This window comes from Mirounga angustirostris, unplaced genomic scaffold (assembly GCF_029215605.1).
Source record: "Mirounga angustirostris isolate CCGP_5_RB_7025 unplaced genomic scaffold, mMirAng1.0.hap1 SCAF_5, whole genome shotgun sequence".
NCBI lineage: Eukaryota > Metazoa > Chordata > Mammalia > Carnivora > Phocidae > Mirounga > Mirounga angustirostris.
Window position 1 is genome coordinate 133027039 of NW_026991713.1, and position 16842 is coordinate 133043880.

Here is a 16842-nt window from a genome sequence, read left to right on the forward strand (position 1 = left end):
TGACTTTCTGCAGACTTAATTGGATGGAAGAATGCATTATGCTTCTTGATGTACCTCACTGGGCAAAAATCTCCCTGTTCACAAACTAACCATTCTTGAATGTTTACTATGTGCCAGGTGATTTTACATCCGCTGTGTTGTTTGTTTTGATTACAAAAAGTGCTCCATGTTTGGTGTGAATATTTCCTTTTCCACCAGAGAAAATTTGAGACTGAGGTTAAGCTGCTTGTCCAAGGTCATCTAGCTTGGAGAGAGGGGATATACTATAGTTCAAATTCCTAGGCCCTTTGCTCATTTCTTCCCATCCCCCTGCTGCCCATACTAGACTTACCAACCTTTTGATGGGTATCTTCAGAACAAAAAATGTTGGATCCTTATGGAATTAAAGACATCAAGGTAGAAATATTAATTTCTTCCAGAGATTGCTGGTTTTCATTCTGATCAATTTCACCGGGTATATTGGAAGTGAAGAGCCAAGTCCTTTGTTAAAATTGCCAGAGACTTTTTTTTTCTCCCTTATTAGTTGCCAGTGCTAGTCTCGAGCACACGAAACCGAGGACTTGCATTTTCCCTTTCTGTCACTCAAGGGCTTTAATTGAAAAAAAAATTTTCTTGGTTCTGTATGTCATGGATTTGCATTTGTGTTGAGTTTGACAGGCATATAGACACGTAACATGGTATTTTATTAGTAGTATTGTTGTCAACATTTTGAGAAGCAGCCAGGAAATCCATTTCTACCCTGAGTAATTTTGGACTATGATGACAAACAAAGGGCCTGTCAGTGTTGAGAAAAGATCTAAGCTCACATTTGCCTTGGGATTCATAACCTAGCAGGAGAAATTTACTTTGTGTGGGAAGTTGGGTGTATAAATCTTAGCTTAGTATCTAATTGCTTTATAAATTTTGGGAGATCCCTACGTTTGCCAGTGTGAACATTTATAGCAAAGCAAAGGGTTATTAGTGGCTTCTTAGGTTCTGTTCAGTGTGCCTTTGCTGTGAAGTCATGGGACTCATACTCAAAAGCAAGAATGGAAAGTGTCACCATAGAAACTTGGGAAATATTTGCAAAGGAGAGTGCTCTTTCTCTTTTGTAGATAATTTAATGTCTTTATAAGATAAGAATAAATTGTGTTTACCTGTCTTAATAATTTTCTGGACACGAGTTGTCCATTGCATGGAAGAATTCGTGGGTGTCCTTCAAGAGCTTGGAGAAGGCATTCATCGTTAAGTTATTTTCCCAACATTTAAATTGTTGGCAAGAGAAGTTTTGTATGAGAAGAGGAAAATAAAAGGCAAAAGGATACTCCAAATGTGGCCTTTAGTTCTTCAGATGCAGCAGTTGCAAGATGAAAACTGGATTCTCTTGCCTCATTTAGCAGAACAGCATGCGGGGCTGCGATTATTACCCGTGTGTTTTATTATTTTTTTAAAGTTTTTATTTAAATTCTGGTTAGTTGACATACAGTGTTACGTAAGTGTACTATATAGTGAGATACAGTGAGTCAGCACTTCCGTACCTCAACCAGTGCTCATCACGACAGGTGCACTCCTTCATCCCCATCACCTGTTTCCCCCACCCCCCACCCATCTGCCCTCTGGTCACCAGCAGTGTGTTCTCTAGCGTGAAGACTCTGTTTCTTGGTTTGTCTCTCTCTCTCTTTTTCCCTTTGCTCATTTGTTTTGTTTTTTAAATTCCACACATGAGTGAAATCATATGATATTTGTCCTTCTCTGACTGACTTGTTACACATAACATTATACTTTCTAGCTCCATTCATGTCATTGCAAATGGCAAGATTTCAGCCTTTTTGATGGCTGAGTAATATTCCATTGTATATATATACACACCACCTTTTCTTTATCCATTCATCAGTCAGTGGACACTCAGGCTGCTTCCATAATTGGGCTATTATTTACAATAATATATAATAATAATAATATGTAATAATAATACGTGTTACTTTGGGTTTGTGTAAATTAATTTCAAGACCCAGAGTAACTTAAAACTTACATGGTAGTGCTCTTTGCTTCACTGAAATGTAGGTGGGAATAAAATTTCAGGCTTGCATAAAGATATTAGCTATTGTTCTTAATCCTGAGTGTTGAGTGTTAAGTGGTGTGAGAGGGAGATTTGGAGGTGTGGGGGCCCAGGGCAGAGGATAGATGTTTCGGGTGCACCATGAGAGGAAGCCGTGCAACCCCCCAGCCTCCCTGCCCGCTGGACTGGGTGTCCCCATGAACTGCCATCATCGCGAAAACGGACCACTTGATCTCTCTACTTTTTAAAGGGCACGATCTTTCTCAACTGTTCAGTACCAAGAAAGGTAGAAATAGGAAATAGAAAGTAGCTAGTTTTCAGAACCTCTAGGAAAAGGGGCTGCTTTGATGCTGTCCACCAGGGAAGCTTACAATCACTGTGCCTTTTCATTTCTGGCCCGAGTCGGAGAACACAGGTTGGGGCTCCGCACCCTGGCCTATTCAGGGGTCATGTAGGTGCCGGCGGAGTAGGTCAAATCCAGCTTCTGTGAAGAATGGGTGAGCGGGCAGGAAGTGGTGAAATGCCGGGTGATCAAGGAAGGGCGGCAGTAGCTAAAGTCCTTAGTGGTCCAGGCTTTATCAAGAACTGTACAATACAGTAATTCAGCACTTCCCTCCATCACCCGGTACTCATCATGACAGGTGCGCTCCTTCATCCCCATCACCTGTTTTCCGCCACCCCCCACCCACCTACCCTCCGGTGACCAGCAGTGCGTTCTCTAGAGTGAAGACTCTGGTTTTTGTTTTTTGTGCCTTTGGTTTTTTTTATTTGTTTTTCATTTTTGTTTGTTTGGTTTTGCTTGAAGGACCTTTAATGAAGGCCAGAAATACAATGTGGAGCAAGAACCATGCAGAAGGGTTCTGTTCCAGGCATTTTGCCTTGTACAAGTAGAATGAAGTCACCGGGTCAGACTTTTAACTGGCATTATTTCAGACATTGTTCCAACCCCTTCATCTTACAGTAGAGTCTGAAGCCTCGAGGTTAATGACTTGATGGGTCAAGGTCACACACCACGAAGCTGAGCTGCAGCTAGAACACTGGCGTCCAAACTCCCAGCCCAAGTCTCCTCCTCCATTACACTAACATTGGGAGTTGACAAAAGAAAGGGGGAATAGGAAGGGTGATTTTTTCCATAAATTAAATCAGCTTTAAAAGCCAGGCAGATGTGTTGGAGTCCCTTTCAGCTTCAGTGTTGAACAGAAGGCAAACCGCATTCATTTAGGGACTTTCTGGCACATTGGCCTCCCCTGTGACCCACCGGGGTGCTAAGCATGCCCTGTCTTTGGGGTGCTGTTCTTCTAGATGTAGCATGGCCCACCCCCCTCACTTTGTTCAGACCTGAGAGGATTTTAGTAGCCCCTCGAACTGAACATCTGGGTCTGAGTCTCTGCTGTCTCCCCAGTGTCTCACCCAGTGCCTGGCACGTAGTAGGTGCTCAGTGAATATTCGTTGAATGAATTGACTGAATAAAAAGTTGGGTATGTCTGGAGGGAGGGCAGGAACCAGCCAAGTCCACCTTCCAGGAGCCAGATAATTGATGGGGCTGTGGATGCCCATCTGGAGTGGAGGGCCTGGAATGAAGACACCCCCAGAATGGCAGGGGCTGTGCTGTCCTCTTTGCCCCTGATGTGGGAGGGGAGCTTTTGAAGACCGGGTCAGATCAAGGAGAGATGCTCTGCTATTCAGCACCCAGCATGGCTCCAGGACCTACTCCATGCACAGGAATATGGCCTGTGGGCTTCCTGATCATTTTTGTTCCTCTAGAGGAGTTCATGTGTGCCTCCAGCTTGAGGAAGCTGGCGGAGTAGGAAAAACATGGACTTGGAGCCAGGGTCCAAGTTAGCTTCTCCTTGCACTTTTGTTCCTCCCTACAGAGCCCTGGGAAGTACCTCTACTTTCCTTCTCTGTGAAATGGGGTAACTATACATTTGCTGTGCTGCTGAGTGTCACAGTGTACCCCAAGCGATTGGCGTTTTCTGGGTATTCAGTCTGTAAGCTGAGTTTTATGGTTACATTTGGTTTTCTAAGAAATTTAAGTAGGTCACTGAGGTCAGGAGTTTTTTAGAGATTCCCCCCTGCTTTCATATTTCTGGATGCTCAGAAAGCAACGTGGAGTCTTACATGTTTTTGCAGAAACTAAGGACATGAAACTTTGTGAGGTCTTTCTCATCTCTAGGTGTTTTTCCATATATATATATATTTTTTGCCTTCTCAATCTTTATGTCAGCGTTTCCTTTTCCTTTTTCTTTTTTCTTTTTCTTTTAGATAATTCCTGGAGTCGAGAAGCTTGTGAACTATTTCTTAGTCGAGAAACTGCCCCCAAACGCTTTCTGTATCAGGTAGCTCAGGTGGCCATAAAGAAATGCCAGTGAGTGGTGGGTTCAGACCACACAGATGATTTTCTCACTGTTCTGGAGGCTGGAAGATCCCAGATGAGGGTGTCGGCAGGGTTGAGTTCTGGGGAGAGCCCACTTGCTGATTTGTGGATGGTCTCTTCTTTATGTGCACACGGAGAGAGAGACAGAGAGCTCTGGGGTCTCTTTTATAAGGGCACTAATCCCATCACGGGGACCCCACCCTTATGATCTCATCTAACCTTGATTACCAACTCCGCCGCCCCCCCCCCGAAGGCCCCATCTCCAGATACTATCCCGTTGGGGGTTAGAGCTTCAACATATTACTTGGGGGGAGACACGAACATTCAGTTCTACAGCCTTCCCAACATCTGTTAACAGCCATAGACCAGTCTTTGCTCACTGGTGAGAGAAGGAAGGAGTGGTGGTTGCAGAGTACTTGAAGAAGGGGATCACCCCCCCAGGCCTTCATTTAGTCTGAGGCTGTGAGCTGGTGGTCTCACGCCCCTCTCCTGCTTTCTGCAGCTCTCACCTTTGCAAGAGCCAGCCAAACGCTCGCTCAGAGGGGGATCGCCTCACTTTCACGTAGGCTTCTAGTTAAAGATGGATCAGGCCCGATTTTAATTGCTTATTACTTCCCCACAAACAAATCGACATGATACACTCTATTAAATTACCTGCAACACAATCATTTTAAGAAAATGGTTTATGTTCTTTTAATGGTGCTATTTATTGTCCATAAACTTGTCGGTGTAACCAAGCGCCTCTCTGGCTAATGAAACGCACACATGGAATATTGTTCTCTGCTTATAGAAACCATTAGGTGTGTAGCTTTTGCAGGTGGTTGAGCATACTGAAAAAAGTGCATCTGATTTTCACCTTTTAAGAGAAGTGGGCCTTGCCATAGGGTTACATTCCATATTAGGGCTTTATAGCCTCAGAAAGAAGACAAAGGATCTTAGGATTATAGGACAGAGACCCAAATCCTGAGGAACCTGGGTTTCTTGGTCTATTCAGGCTGCTACAGAGAATAAATAGCACAGACCTGGTGGCTTCTAAACGGCAGCATTCATTTCTCACACAGTTGTGGAGGCTGGAAACCTGAGATGCAGGCACCCCCAGATTTGATGTCTGCTGAGGGCCCGGCCTGCTTCCGGGGTCACAGACGGTGGCCTTCTTGCAGTGTCTTCACATGGGGGGAGGGGCGAGGGGGCTCTCCTTTGTAAGGACACTAATGCCATTAATGGGGGCTCCCCCCCATGACCTCCCAAAGGCCCCACCTCCTAAACATCACTTTGGGGGTTAGGATTTCAACGTATGACTTTGGGGGGACAGCAACATTCAGCCCGTGGCCCCAGGCTTCTGGTTTGCTGGGAGAGAGATGGCATCAGGAGGACTGGGGGCTCGACTTTCAGGGATGACGTGGGCCCAGTGGTGCCCTGCCAGGTGCGTGTGGACACAGGTGTCAGGAAGGGCGAGCATCCTTGTGGGGGTCTCTAGGTCACCTGGCTTTGGTTCTGGGAGTCCAGCTCGAACTCTGGCCAGCTGGGCTTTTGCTCTAGGTCTTGCATAGTTTTCTTGAACTGTCCTTCTCTTGCCCTCCTCTCTGTCTCAGGGGCTCCCCCGCCCCCAGACCACGGGAGTTCAGGTGCCAACACGGTGCACCTTCTCCTGCCTTTTCCCACCTTTCCTGTCTTGTCTTTGGCAGTCGCCATCCTTTCTCATGACTTGCTTCTCCTTTTACTACTATGCCAAGGCTGAACTCCCTGGCCAGCTTCCAGATCCCTGGGAAAGTGAATTAGTTCTCGCCTACTCGGGAACCCTAGGCTCTTGCGTGTTGTTTCCGTCCTGAGCCCCTCATGACCTGCTGCTCTGGTGCCCTCAGGTCTTTCCCTCCTAGAGCCCTCTTGAGTTGCCTCTCCTCCACTGGGATTTTGATGCAGTGCCCCTGAGCTGAACCATCTTCCCATCCTCCTGGGACAATTCAGAAGGCTGTGAACCCGTCCCTCTTCCTCCTTTGTGGGACGCCGTGATGCGCGATGTCTCCCTCAGCACCCCTGCTCACCTGTGGATGTTGGAGGGACCATTCCTCCGTTTTCTGCACAGGTGTTAACTGGGGCTTCACTGTGTTCCCCTAAATATGTCAGAAGCTACTAAGAGGAATCACATTCTATTCTTGTTCTGATATAGAAATGCCAAATTGGAAGAAAAAAAAAAAATTCCCCCGAGGTAGAAGAATGTAAATAAAAGTTAAAATATCCTCTCTTGTCGTTAATAACCCTTTACGGGACTTTGCGTAACCGACCAGGAGTGAGGGGGCTGTGCCTTGATAACCTGACTCCTTCCTGCACCATCTCTCTCCCATCATAATTACGGGAGTCTGAAAAGACTCAATAAACTGCTTGAAACACAGGAGCTTCAGGCTCAAGGTGAGTTCAAAAGCTGTGGGCATCGAAATACACGGCTGCATGCTGAAAAGCAGACATGCAAGAAATTAAAAATATAGCCCCAAAGGTTTAATGTCGCCTTTTAACTGTGCTTAAATTCATATTCATGTCCTGTCTGTCTGTCTGAAATAGCCTGGGTTGATATAGGGAAGGTATAAACATATCTCCTTCAAGTGAGTGCTTCTGCAAATCCTATTTTGATAAGGTCTTAAATCCGTTGAAATCAGATCATAAAATCCCCCTGCAGTCTCAGCAATCGGTGGAAACAGTGCTCAACAAATTTTTTTCTTTCAGTTCTGCATTCAGCCAGAGTAGCCTCCGTTCGTAAATCTCTCTGTCCACCCCCCTCCCCCCACCCCACTGCCTGGGGGGAAAATATGGGCAACATGTGGTGTGTTAGCAACATTTCAAGTGTAAATATTAAACTTGGTTGGTAAATTTTAATTTACCTTTTAATAATTTTCTGGCTTACAGAGTCTATTTTTAGCATACGAGAGCTTAGAGATCTAGTGAAAAATATGCTGTAATATCTGAAAATGCCAGACAAGAGTCATTTCTAGTTTAGAAATTTATCCGATAACAAGTTCTTCATCAGTGGATATTACTTCCCAGGTGATTCATGGAATTTGGGGCAGCGGATGACTGAGGATGGTGCTAATGTGATTTATGCCAATAAATTACTTATGGGATGCCCATAGAATGCATGCAAATGCAAATGTTCCCCAAAGGGCCCCAAAGGGCCCTGTAAAGTTTAGTCTTCATTTATGATCGCAGAGTCTCAGGTTGTTCTTTACCGTCAGAAAATCCCGTTAGCAGGTGGCCTTTTATGGGTCAGGGTGTAAGTTCTTATGGTCGCTGAGTATGCCGAGTGACTCTGAGAACTTGGCAGATATAAAATTCAAAGGGAGAACCACCCCGCAGAATATTTTAGTCCTTAAACGCTTATGTGGTTTGCTGTTGATACAGAAATCTATCCTTTGAAGATGGCGTCTGAGTGGAAATGTGCTCTGGAAAAATCCCTTACTGATGCCGCACACTTTCCTCTTCCAATGGAAGTATTTAAGGTAAGATGTGGGTTCGTGGCGACTTGTTTACTCTTCTCCACACTAACCGTTCTCCAGTGAAAAGTTTCTCACAGCCAATCATTTTCCACGGTTGGAAGAGCTACCTGCTCAGCGGGGTCCCATTTGAAATGTTTAAAATGTTACCTGTGTGCTTTTGCCCTGTTTTGTCATCTTCACAGATTCCTCATATTACAGAAGCCTGGTTGGAATTCTGTGGCTTTACCGCTTTTCTCCATGTTGTATTATTATAGAATAATAACACCTCATGTGCGCTCCCTCACCCCTTACGAAAGGAACAGGACACGTAGCAAGTCTATTTTTGGTATTTATTTGGTAAAAATAATAGAAAGTGATGCTCCTCTTGATGGTTCGGTTTCCTGGATAGCCCGAGAAATGTGTGTGAGTACCCGAGGGGCAGTAGGCCTGGGGGTTGCTAACAGAAGGGAGGTGGACACACAACTGAAATGGATCACCAGGTTCTTACCACTGTAAAATGATGCCTGGCCCTTCTACATAGATGAATACGAAGCTGTGGGCGATGATCCGTGCGGGCCAGAGGGAGTCCCGAAACGTTCTCTCCCTCCCTGAACCCCAAGTCCTTGGGCGGCTCAAACATGGTTGCTGTTGGCTGGAGGAAAGTGGTTTTCCAGGCCCGAGGGGGCACATTTCTGCCACACACGTCCCCCAAGGAGACCAAAATGCCGATGGTGTGAGGTGCCATGGGCAGCAAGAGTTTAGGGCCTGGGCGCGGGCTTCCTGAATTTCAGTTACCCCAAAGGCCTCACTCAGAATTGGAACCCGTCACGGCAAATTGTGAACCTTCTCGATCTGCACTTTCCTTGTTGTAGAATTGGAGTTAAAAAGATGGCTTTTTTGAAACTAGAGATGAAATTATGTTCTGAGGTTATTGGGTAGATGGCTTTTACAGTGTTTTGATCCTCCTGTATTAGAAGAACAGCATAGATGGAATAGGCTGCTAGGGGCTAGTGATCGCTGGAAGTAAAACGATATCTTGGGCATTTTTTTTTTTTTTGCTAACTGATCGAATACTTCTTTCCTCACCTCTCCCATCCTCCCTCCCTCACTTCCTTCTTTCCTTCTTTTCTCGCTTTCCTGATAACATCCTGCCTGGAAAAGATAAAAAATAAGAAAGAAAAACAGCTTTTGCTTTTCCATAACTTACCTGGCTCCATGGCCTCTGCGTGTCCCCCCGGGGACCCCGACAGTTGGTGTCCACTCTCTTCACAGTGGCCTTCGTAATATTTTAAGTGTATACACTGGATCATGTCCCTCACTCTTGACAAAATAGATTTTCTTTTGAAGTATATTCTACACCTGTGAGGCGCTCAAAGAGTAATGGATGAAAGCACGACTATGCACCTCCAGTCTAGACGTGAGAGGTCGCCACCAGAAGCGTGTCCTTCCCCGACGCGCTCTCCTGCCTCTTCGAGGGGACCCGGCACCCTCACTTTTGTGGGGATCATTTCGCTGCTTCTCTTTGTAGTGTTACTGCCAGTGTATGTCTTCCTAAATGTTATGTATTTGCTTTTGACAAGGTAAGAAGCAGGTATAAGCCTACTTGTTTCAGAAGAGGCCTTTGCCTGGGGCACCTAGCAGGCTTAGTCAGAGGAGGGTGTGACTCTTGATCTCCAGGTTGTGGGTTCGAGCCCCACATTGGGTGTAGAGATTACTTAAAAAAAAAAAAAAATCTTTAAAAAAAAAAAAAGAGGCCTTTTCCTGCTCTTTGGAGGGGAAAATAGCTGGATGATGTTTGGTTAACAAGCTGGCTTTGCTTTTCCTCAGTTGACAAGAGTCAACAAAGTCATGAGCTGGTCTTAAGAGAATTAGGGTTTATCGTAGTTGAGCCATCTGCCAGAGCTGCAGCTGAACTCCAGGTACTGGACATCCTGAGAAATACGGACAGGAACCAGTCGGTTTATATTTTCTGCTTTTATAGCTTACTCTGTTCCAGGAACAGGCCCAAGCACTACTCTTCTGTGAAGTGAATGGAATGTTCTCCTCGGCTCCAGGCAGCTGGGCCTAGAGCAGGGACTGGGAACTTGTGTAGTGTTTGGTCAGAATGAGCCAAATACTGTCCACAGCCTCGTCGGTCTGCCGTGCTTTGGCGTTCTCCCCTCAGGTCATGAAGATGAGGCAATGCTGCAAGCCATCTTCAAGATGGTGGCCTTCAGTATCCTTCTCGCTTTGAATGAGAATGTCTTTATTCTTTCTTTATGCTTCCCTGATTGTTTGGGTAAAGAATTCTAGGCTCGCTGTCACTTTTCTCAAGAATTTAGAGGTATCACTCCATTTTCCCTCCCTTCTCTGGACTCTTGCATTTTCCTCCATTGTCCTGCAATTTCACAGTTGATTGCCATGGTGGACATCTCTTTTCTTCCACAGTGCTGGCCATCTCCGGTGTCTGCCTTTAATTTGGGGATGTTTCTTGTTTAAAATGATGCCTTCCACTGCTCTTTTGCTTTCTTGATCTGTATGTGGACGTGCTATTCCTGGACTGTCTTTTTACTTTTTTTTTTTCTCCTTTCAGTTCTACTTTTCATTTCCTTGTCTGTTGGTGGCACTTCGAGAAGTTTTATGAACTTATTTGTACTGTCCTGTTTTTATGAGCACTTCTTTGGTGGGTTTTTGCTGAATGCTGTTTATAGCCTCCTCTCCTTACCACATGGATGCATGAGTTCATCTTATTGGAATTACTGGTTTTTGAAAGTCTTCTTTTTTCCCCTGAAAAATTTATTTCCTCCGTGTTGGTTTGGTTCCTGACGTTCTTGTTGGAGGCTGAAAATCCTTGACCGTGGCTCTTGAGTAAGAGGGGGGTTAGAAAGCTGAGGGCAGAGCTGGTCAGTGTAGATGACCTTGGAGAGCTACTTCTTTGTATGGTGCTGATTTTCCAGGGGAAGTTTTTCAGCTTCCAGCCTGGGGCTCAAAGTCCAGCTGCTGGTGGTGTTGAGTGAGTGGGGCAGAAGAGGGCCGGGGTTTTGGCACCGAGGGCCCAGGTATCTGCACCCGCGGTCCAGTGGCCATCTGTTTCACCCTCTCTGCTGGAGACTGGGAGGACGGTTGATCTTTTGGAGTAGAGAAGGGGACTTCTTCTCTCATCTGCTCCCATTTACTGCCATTTTTTTTTTTTTTTTTTTAAGATTCTATTTATTGGGAGACGGAGAGAGCATGTGTGAGCACGGGGAGGGGTGGGGACGGGCTAGAGGGAAGAGGAGAGAATCTCAAGCAGACTCCCCACTGAGCACCAAGCCCAACTTGGGGATCCATCTCATGACCCTGGGATCATGACTTGAGCTGAAACCAAGAGTCAGACGCTCAACCAACTGCACGCCCCCACCTCCCGCCAGATATCCCACATTCACTGCCAGTTTTAGGCCCATGTGGTATTACTGGCTTCTGAGTCTCCTGAGGATCTGCAGTTTCCTTGGATTGGTTCTCAGCTTAGCTGCTGAAGCCTCGGGATTTCGCTCTGTTGATGGTGTTAAATTAGTCCCTTCTTGTTCGTCTGCATTTTTGCTCCCATACCTTTGTCGCTATCGAGAGGGTTCGTGTCTTAAAAAAAAACAAAAAACTCTTTACTGGAATTTTGGTTAGAGTTTAGGAAGATGTTAAATTAATGTTTCCGTTTGCCATCTGCATCTGGCACCCCCATGCAAGCGCCGTGTGGCCTGCGATGTAGGTGAAGCACCCCCGTGTCCTTCCAGGTTGTTCGGAGCCAGCTGGGACTCCATGCATGCTTCCCTGTGCACCTCACGTGTGGTGCCTCCCCTGTGTGCCAGGTACTGGCCTCTCCTCAGCTCAGCACATGCCTTTTGTACCTGTCTTGTTCTTTCTGTTAGATCCTGCTGAAGGATTCAACTGCAAATGTGCATTCTCTTACAAAGCCTTCCCGGGGCCTGGGCCTCTGTCCCTACTCCCTTACGTGTCTCTGTCGTGCCTTGCCGCCCAGCTCACACTTAGACTTCGTTGTCTGTGTCGTTCTTGGTGGACTGTCCATGTCATTTTGCCTAACTGAAGCTTCAGGAAGGCACGGACCGTGTCTGTCTTGTTCAGTGTTGAATCCATTCAGCCAGACTCCGTGGCGGCAGTAGGGCTCAGGAAATCCTGTCAAATGTATGAACAAATTCTTTTTTTCTTTTTTTTTTTAAAGATTTTATTTATTTATTTTTTATTATTATTTTTTTTAAGATTTTATTTATTTATTTGAGAGAGAGAGAATGAGAGACAGATAGCAAGAGAGGGAAGAGGGTCAGAGGGAGAAGCAGACCCCCTGCCGAGCAGGGAGCCCGATGCGGGACTCGATCCCGGGACTCCAGGATCATGACCTGAGCTGAAGGCAGTTGCTTAACCAACTGAGCCACCCAGGCGCCCTGCATGAACAAATTCTTGACCAGTGTATTTAACTCATTGATTTAAAATATTTTGAGTTAATGTAGTTGTGGTTTAACTGGATATACAGACTTACTATTCAGAACCGTGAGTACCAAGACAGAAAATGTAGAAAGGCTAATAATCCTGATACATTTTTAATTAATAATTTACTAATTCATCAAACATTTATTGAGCAGCTACTCTCTGCAAAATGCTATTGACTTCGATTCCAGGGTCTCATCATTTGTCTACATTTCTCAAAATTCAGTGACCTTCTTCCCTCACTTCAGGGTTTTCCTGTTAGAATTCAGACTATTTTTTGGTCGGGGGGGCACTGCTAGAGTTCTCATTGCCCTCAGTGCTTTGTTCATAATGAATAAGTTGCTCTAAGAGTAGATACTGAATAGTTCCTGTTTTTCACAGGACAGATGGAATGGGCATTTTCATAAATAAAAATGGGTCGAGTTGAAAATTATGTGTTCTTAAAGCTCGTGAGGCACTTTCATGAATGTTTCCTCTTATTTCAATTCGGTGGAAAAGAAGTGGGCAGTTTCACTTTCTCAACCATGCTTTGTAGGGAGTGGATATTTATATGTTGAATTTTGGAATCGTGAGAACAACCACCATCCTGAGGCTGTTGTAATAAATGACCACAAACTGGGTAGCTAAAAACAATGGAAATTTATGAGGTCATAGTTTTGGAGGCCAGAAGTGGAAATCGAAGTATCGGCAGGGCATGCTCCCTCCCAAGCCTCCGGGGGAGAGGCTGTCCCATGCGTGTGTCCTGGCTTCTGGTGGTTTGCCTGCAGTCCTTAGCATCTCTTGGGTTGTGGCAGCCTACCTCCGGCCTCTGCCTCCATGTGGCTTTCTCCCCTCTCTCTGTCCCAGTTTCCCTCTGCTTATGGGGACACCCATCATTTGCTGTGGGCCTGTGCTCATGCCGTACCACTTCAGTTTAACTTGACTGCACCTGCAGAGACTTTGTTTCTAAATAAGGTTCCATTCCCAGGTTCTGGGTGGATGCGAATTTTTAGGGGACATTATGCAACCCAGTACAACCACATGTCCTGAATGTATAGTAATTTAAGAAATCATAGAATAGTACTCTGTACTGAGCTATCCTACTTACACGGGAGTAATTAAGCTCAGAGAAATTGCATGGGGACACGGGATGAGGTTCAGACTGTCTTAACAGTCTCTTCATGTTAATAGAAATGAGAGTTGGTTTTTTTTTGTCTCAAGTTTTTGTAGGTTTTGGTGAGCAATATTCTGCAGGGTACAAAAATAGAACTTATGTGGTTTTTTTTCCCCCTCTGTTATCACTGTTTGATCATCACTGCTTCTCAGCAGGCAAACTTACTTCTCTTATTTTCATTATGGTAAAAGCTATACATGTTTGGATTCAGTCATGAGTCCTCCTCGATGCATGTTGTTATGGAAAATTGCCATAGCATGCAACTGTTGCAAGACCGAAGTCGAAGCTATGGCATATCAGTGGCTGGAGTTGAGCAGTATTTCAAAGCAGTTCTTTTTTTTATTATTTTTACACTGTGGATAAAATGGGTATTTTGATGGAATGAATCTCATTATGCTGCGGTGTTTGTCACTCTGGGGACGTGTTCACACACGTGGTTTGGTATCTGTGTGTGTATGTCTATTAAACGCAGTCCGCTAGTGTTACCATACAGAATTCCTCATCTCGCATGAATATGGACAGTGATGCTGTAAAAACAAGCTCATCATTAGTATCCCTGCTGTGATTTACCCTTGATCTGAGAGAACACTTGGAATGGCTTTTGGGTACCGTGTTTTAGTGGGAATTCTGATTTCCCTTATTTGGAAAATGCAGAGGATCTTCAAAAGTGTCCATTCATTTGAAAGACAAGGAACTGATGAAATGGGTACCAAACAAAGGGAAAGGGATAATAAAAAAAATGCCTTATATTGAAAAATAATTTTTTTTTCCTGCAAACCAGCCTCATTATTAAGGGACCTAATATATTTGCTAAGAAAATCCATATATTACTACTCGTTTACCCATGAAGAAAGGTAAGTTTATAGAGGTGACCACAGTGCACATCAGCACGGCATCTTGTGGTGTCCTTTTTCCTTGTTAGGTGACCTTTGCAACCCATCATTTGATTGTTGACAAGTCCTACTGTCCAAGTGATGAGACTAGAAGAAAAGTGGTCAGCGATTTCTGTTCTGTTTCAGTTTTCAATTGCACTAAATATCTGATGTCTGGATTTGGGGGAATTCAGTTAAATCTTACAAATGGGGCCGAGGGACATGGGAAAATAAGAGTGTAGCTCCAATTAACATAACATTCTGTGTGCCAGACATTCAGAAACCTTCTCTAATCACAGTTCCTTTTCATTCTCTGCAGTTCTCATGAGCTGCAATCTACATTTCTGACTCCACTCATCTGCCAGTGTTAAGTTGTGGACATTTCAGTGATGACTCCTACATACATCAAAGAGATCTACAAGTAAGAAGCTGGAGTCCCCAGTTTGCCAGTTAATTGAAACCAAGCATTTTTCCCTGAGGGGAATACCGATGTGTAGCCCGGGGAAAGCGCACACTCCATCTCACTTCACTCGCGACCACACCTTGTAATTGCAAGGGAAGAATCTTACTTGAAATGTCACTAAAACCCGTTATCCATTTGTATCCCTTAAAGAAGTGAACTTGCTCGAATATTTTTTCTTCCATTCCATTGGAAAAAAAAAAAAGTTTAAAATCTCAAGTGTGTTTGAAATTCCAAGTAAGCTGTTAGAGATTGGCGGAAGAGTGGCAGTAAGTATAAGCCACAGAGACTCGAGCCCAGAACCATGGTGTCGTCCCCGAAGCCTGGCTCTTTCCCATCCCCAGCTCAACCCCAGGGTTAGTGACCGCCAGGACTCAGAGGACGAAGATGAGGAGACAGTCATGGTTAGTCCATGACAGCAAAAGGCTGTAAAGCAAAATTAGCAGAAAGAAGAGCAGCATGGCGTGCACTCTGGAAACTCCAGTATAAACCTCCAAGGGTCCTCTCTTCCGGAGTGTCCCAGGGACGACTCTTCATTGTGACAACATGTGCTTTACTGTTGTCTGCCAGGGGAGCTCATCAGAGGCCTGGCCCAGGGGTTTTATTGGGTGCTGGCCACGTAGGCACCCTCTGCCTAGCACGGGTCCAAGTCCTAGACTTCCAGAAGGAAGTTTAGATCATATTGTTTGTACAAACAATCTTGGCACAGCGGGCCACTCTTCTAGGTAGGGGGAACTTCTTATCAGTGTAGGGTGCTGTTTACAAGCCCTCTTCCCAGATGGCAGCCCAGGGCTAACCCCGCAAGCAGGCCCTTTCCAAGGATTGCGGTCTCTGGCCTGCTGTACATATTATTCCTTTTCTGCACATCTCTGTTCCATCTATCGACAAAGCCTGGTGGCTCTACCGTCACAGACTGTCCTAAATTCAGTCACTCTCCTCTTGGTCCATCAGCACAGCCCCAAGGACAAGCTTGCCATCCCTCTGTCCTGGACTGCTGTGTTAGTTTCAGAACTCTATCCCCAGCTGCTGATCATTGCTTCTCTGCGGCCAGAGTGATTCTTTTCAAACAAGATTCAGATCCTGTCACTCTTTTGCTTGTAACTCTCCGGTGGCATCTCCTCCTGCTCAGGGCGTGCTGTCCTGGGTCCGGCATGCTCCTGCTCCCTGCGGGCTCTCTGTCTGAGCCCGTCCGCTGGCTGAGGCCTTCCCGGGTGGCACCCCACCCTCTGGGAGACTGCTGCCCCTCCAACACGGAGCTGCCCCTGCTCAGGCCTTTGCAGTCATGCTCTCTCTGCCTGGAACATGACCCCAGATGCCTGCATGGCATCCTCCCTCACTGTGTTCAGGTCTCTGCTTAAAATAAGAAGCAACGTTCTCCACCATCGTCTGACCTCCCGCTATCATTGTGCTTGTCGTAGCACTGATCCCCATGCATATTCTGTATTCATTGGCTTTTTCTGCCTCAGATCTGTTCCCCCCCTAGCTAGAGCACAAGCTTCCAATAAGCAGATTGTGGCTCCATCCCCAGGGCCCTGAAGGGTGCCTGGCACATTGTAAGCACACAATAAAAATTCTTGAATGCTTTTAGTGAAGAAGTAAGTACAAAAATCAACTCTGAAGAATGGAGACTCGGAGGTGGCAAGTGTTATGTCGGTGGGGCGAATCCCGTGTGAGTGGCTCTGAACAGTGAGCTGTGGTGGACTGGCCGAGGAGCTGGTGTTTTCGTGACTAGCTCAGAGTACCCGTGTCCGTCTGTGGCTGAGAGGAAACAGCTGAGAGCACTGAGAAGAATATTAGGGATGCGTTGGAATCGAGGGAACATCTCAGCGTCTGTGAAATCCCATGGCTGGTGAGGTTGCTGTGTCAGTGTGTGCATCTTGCTGACGATGATCAGAGTCACCAGGGTTGTGTGTGGGCTTGTTTTCTTTTCAGAGTGTCCGGCCCTTACTACCTCTCTTGGTGTTTGCAGGCATGCATTGTAAGGTGCTGGGTGTAATGTATCATTTACTCATTAAACAGATCT

General features: G+C 45.6%; 1 protein-coding gene across 9 annotated transcripts in view; it reads left to right on the plus strand.

Moving 5' to 3' along the window:
- SFMBT2 (Scm like with four mbt domains 2) overlaps positions 1–16842 on the plus strand; it is a 231354-nt gene that overhangs the window by 109612 nt on the left and 104900 nt on the right. For all 9 annotated transcript variants that reach the window (XR_010411717.1, XM_064592089.1, XM_064592090.1 and 6 more), the window contains one exon: positions 7806–7903. Coding sequence is in view for 8 of the 9 variants with exons in the window: in XM_064592089.1 (XP_064448159.1) it covers positions 7806–7903 (98 nt within the window). In the remaining variant the exon portion in view is untranslated. The remainder of the gene's footprint in view (positions 1–7805; positions 7904–16842) is intronic.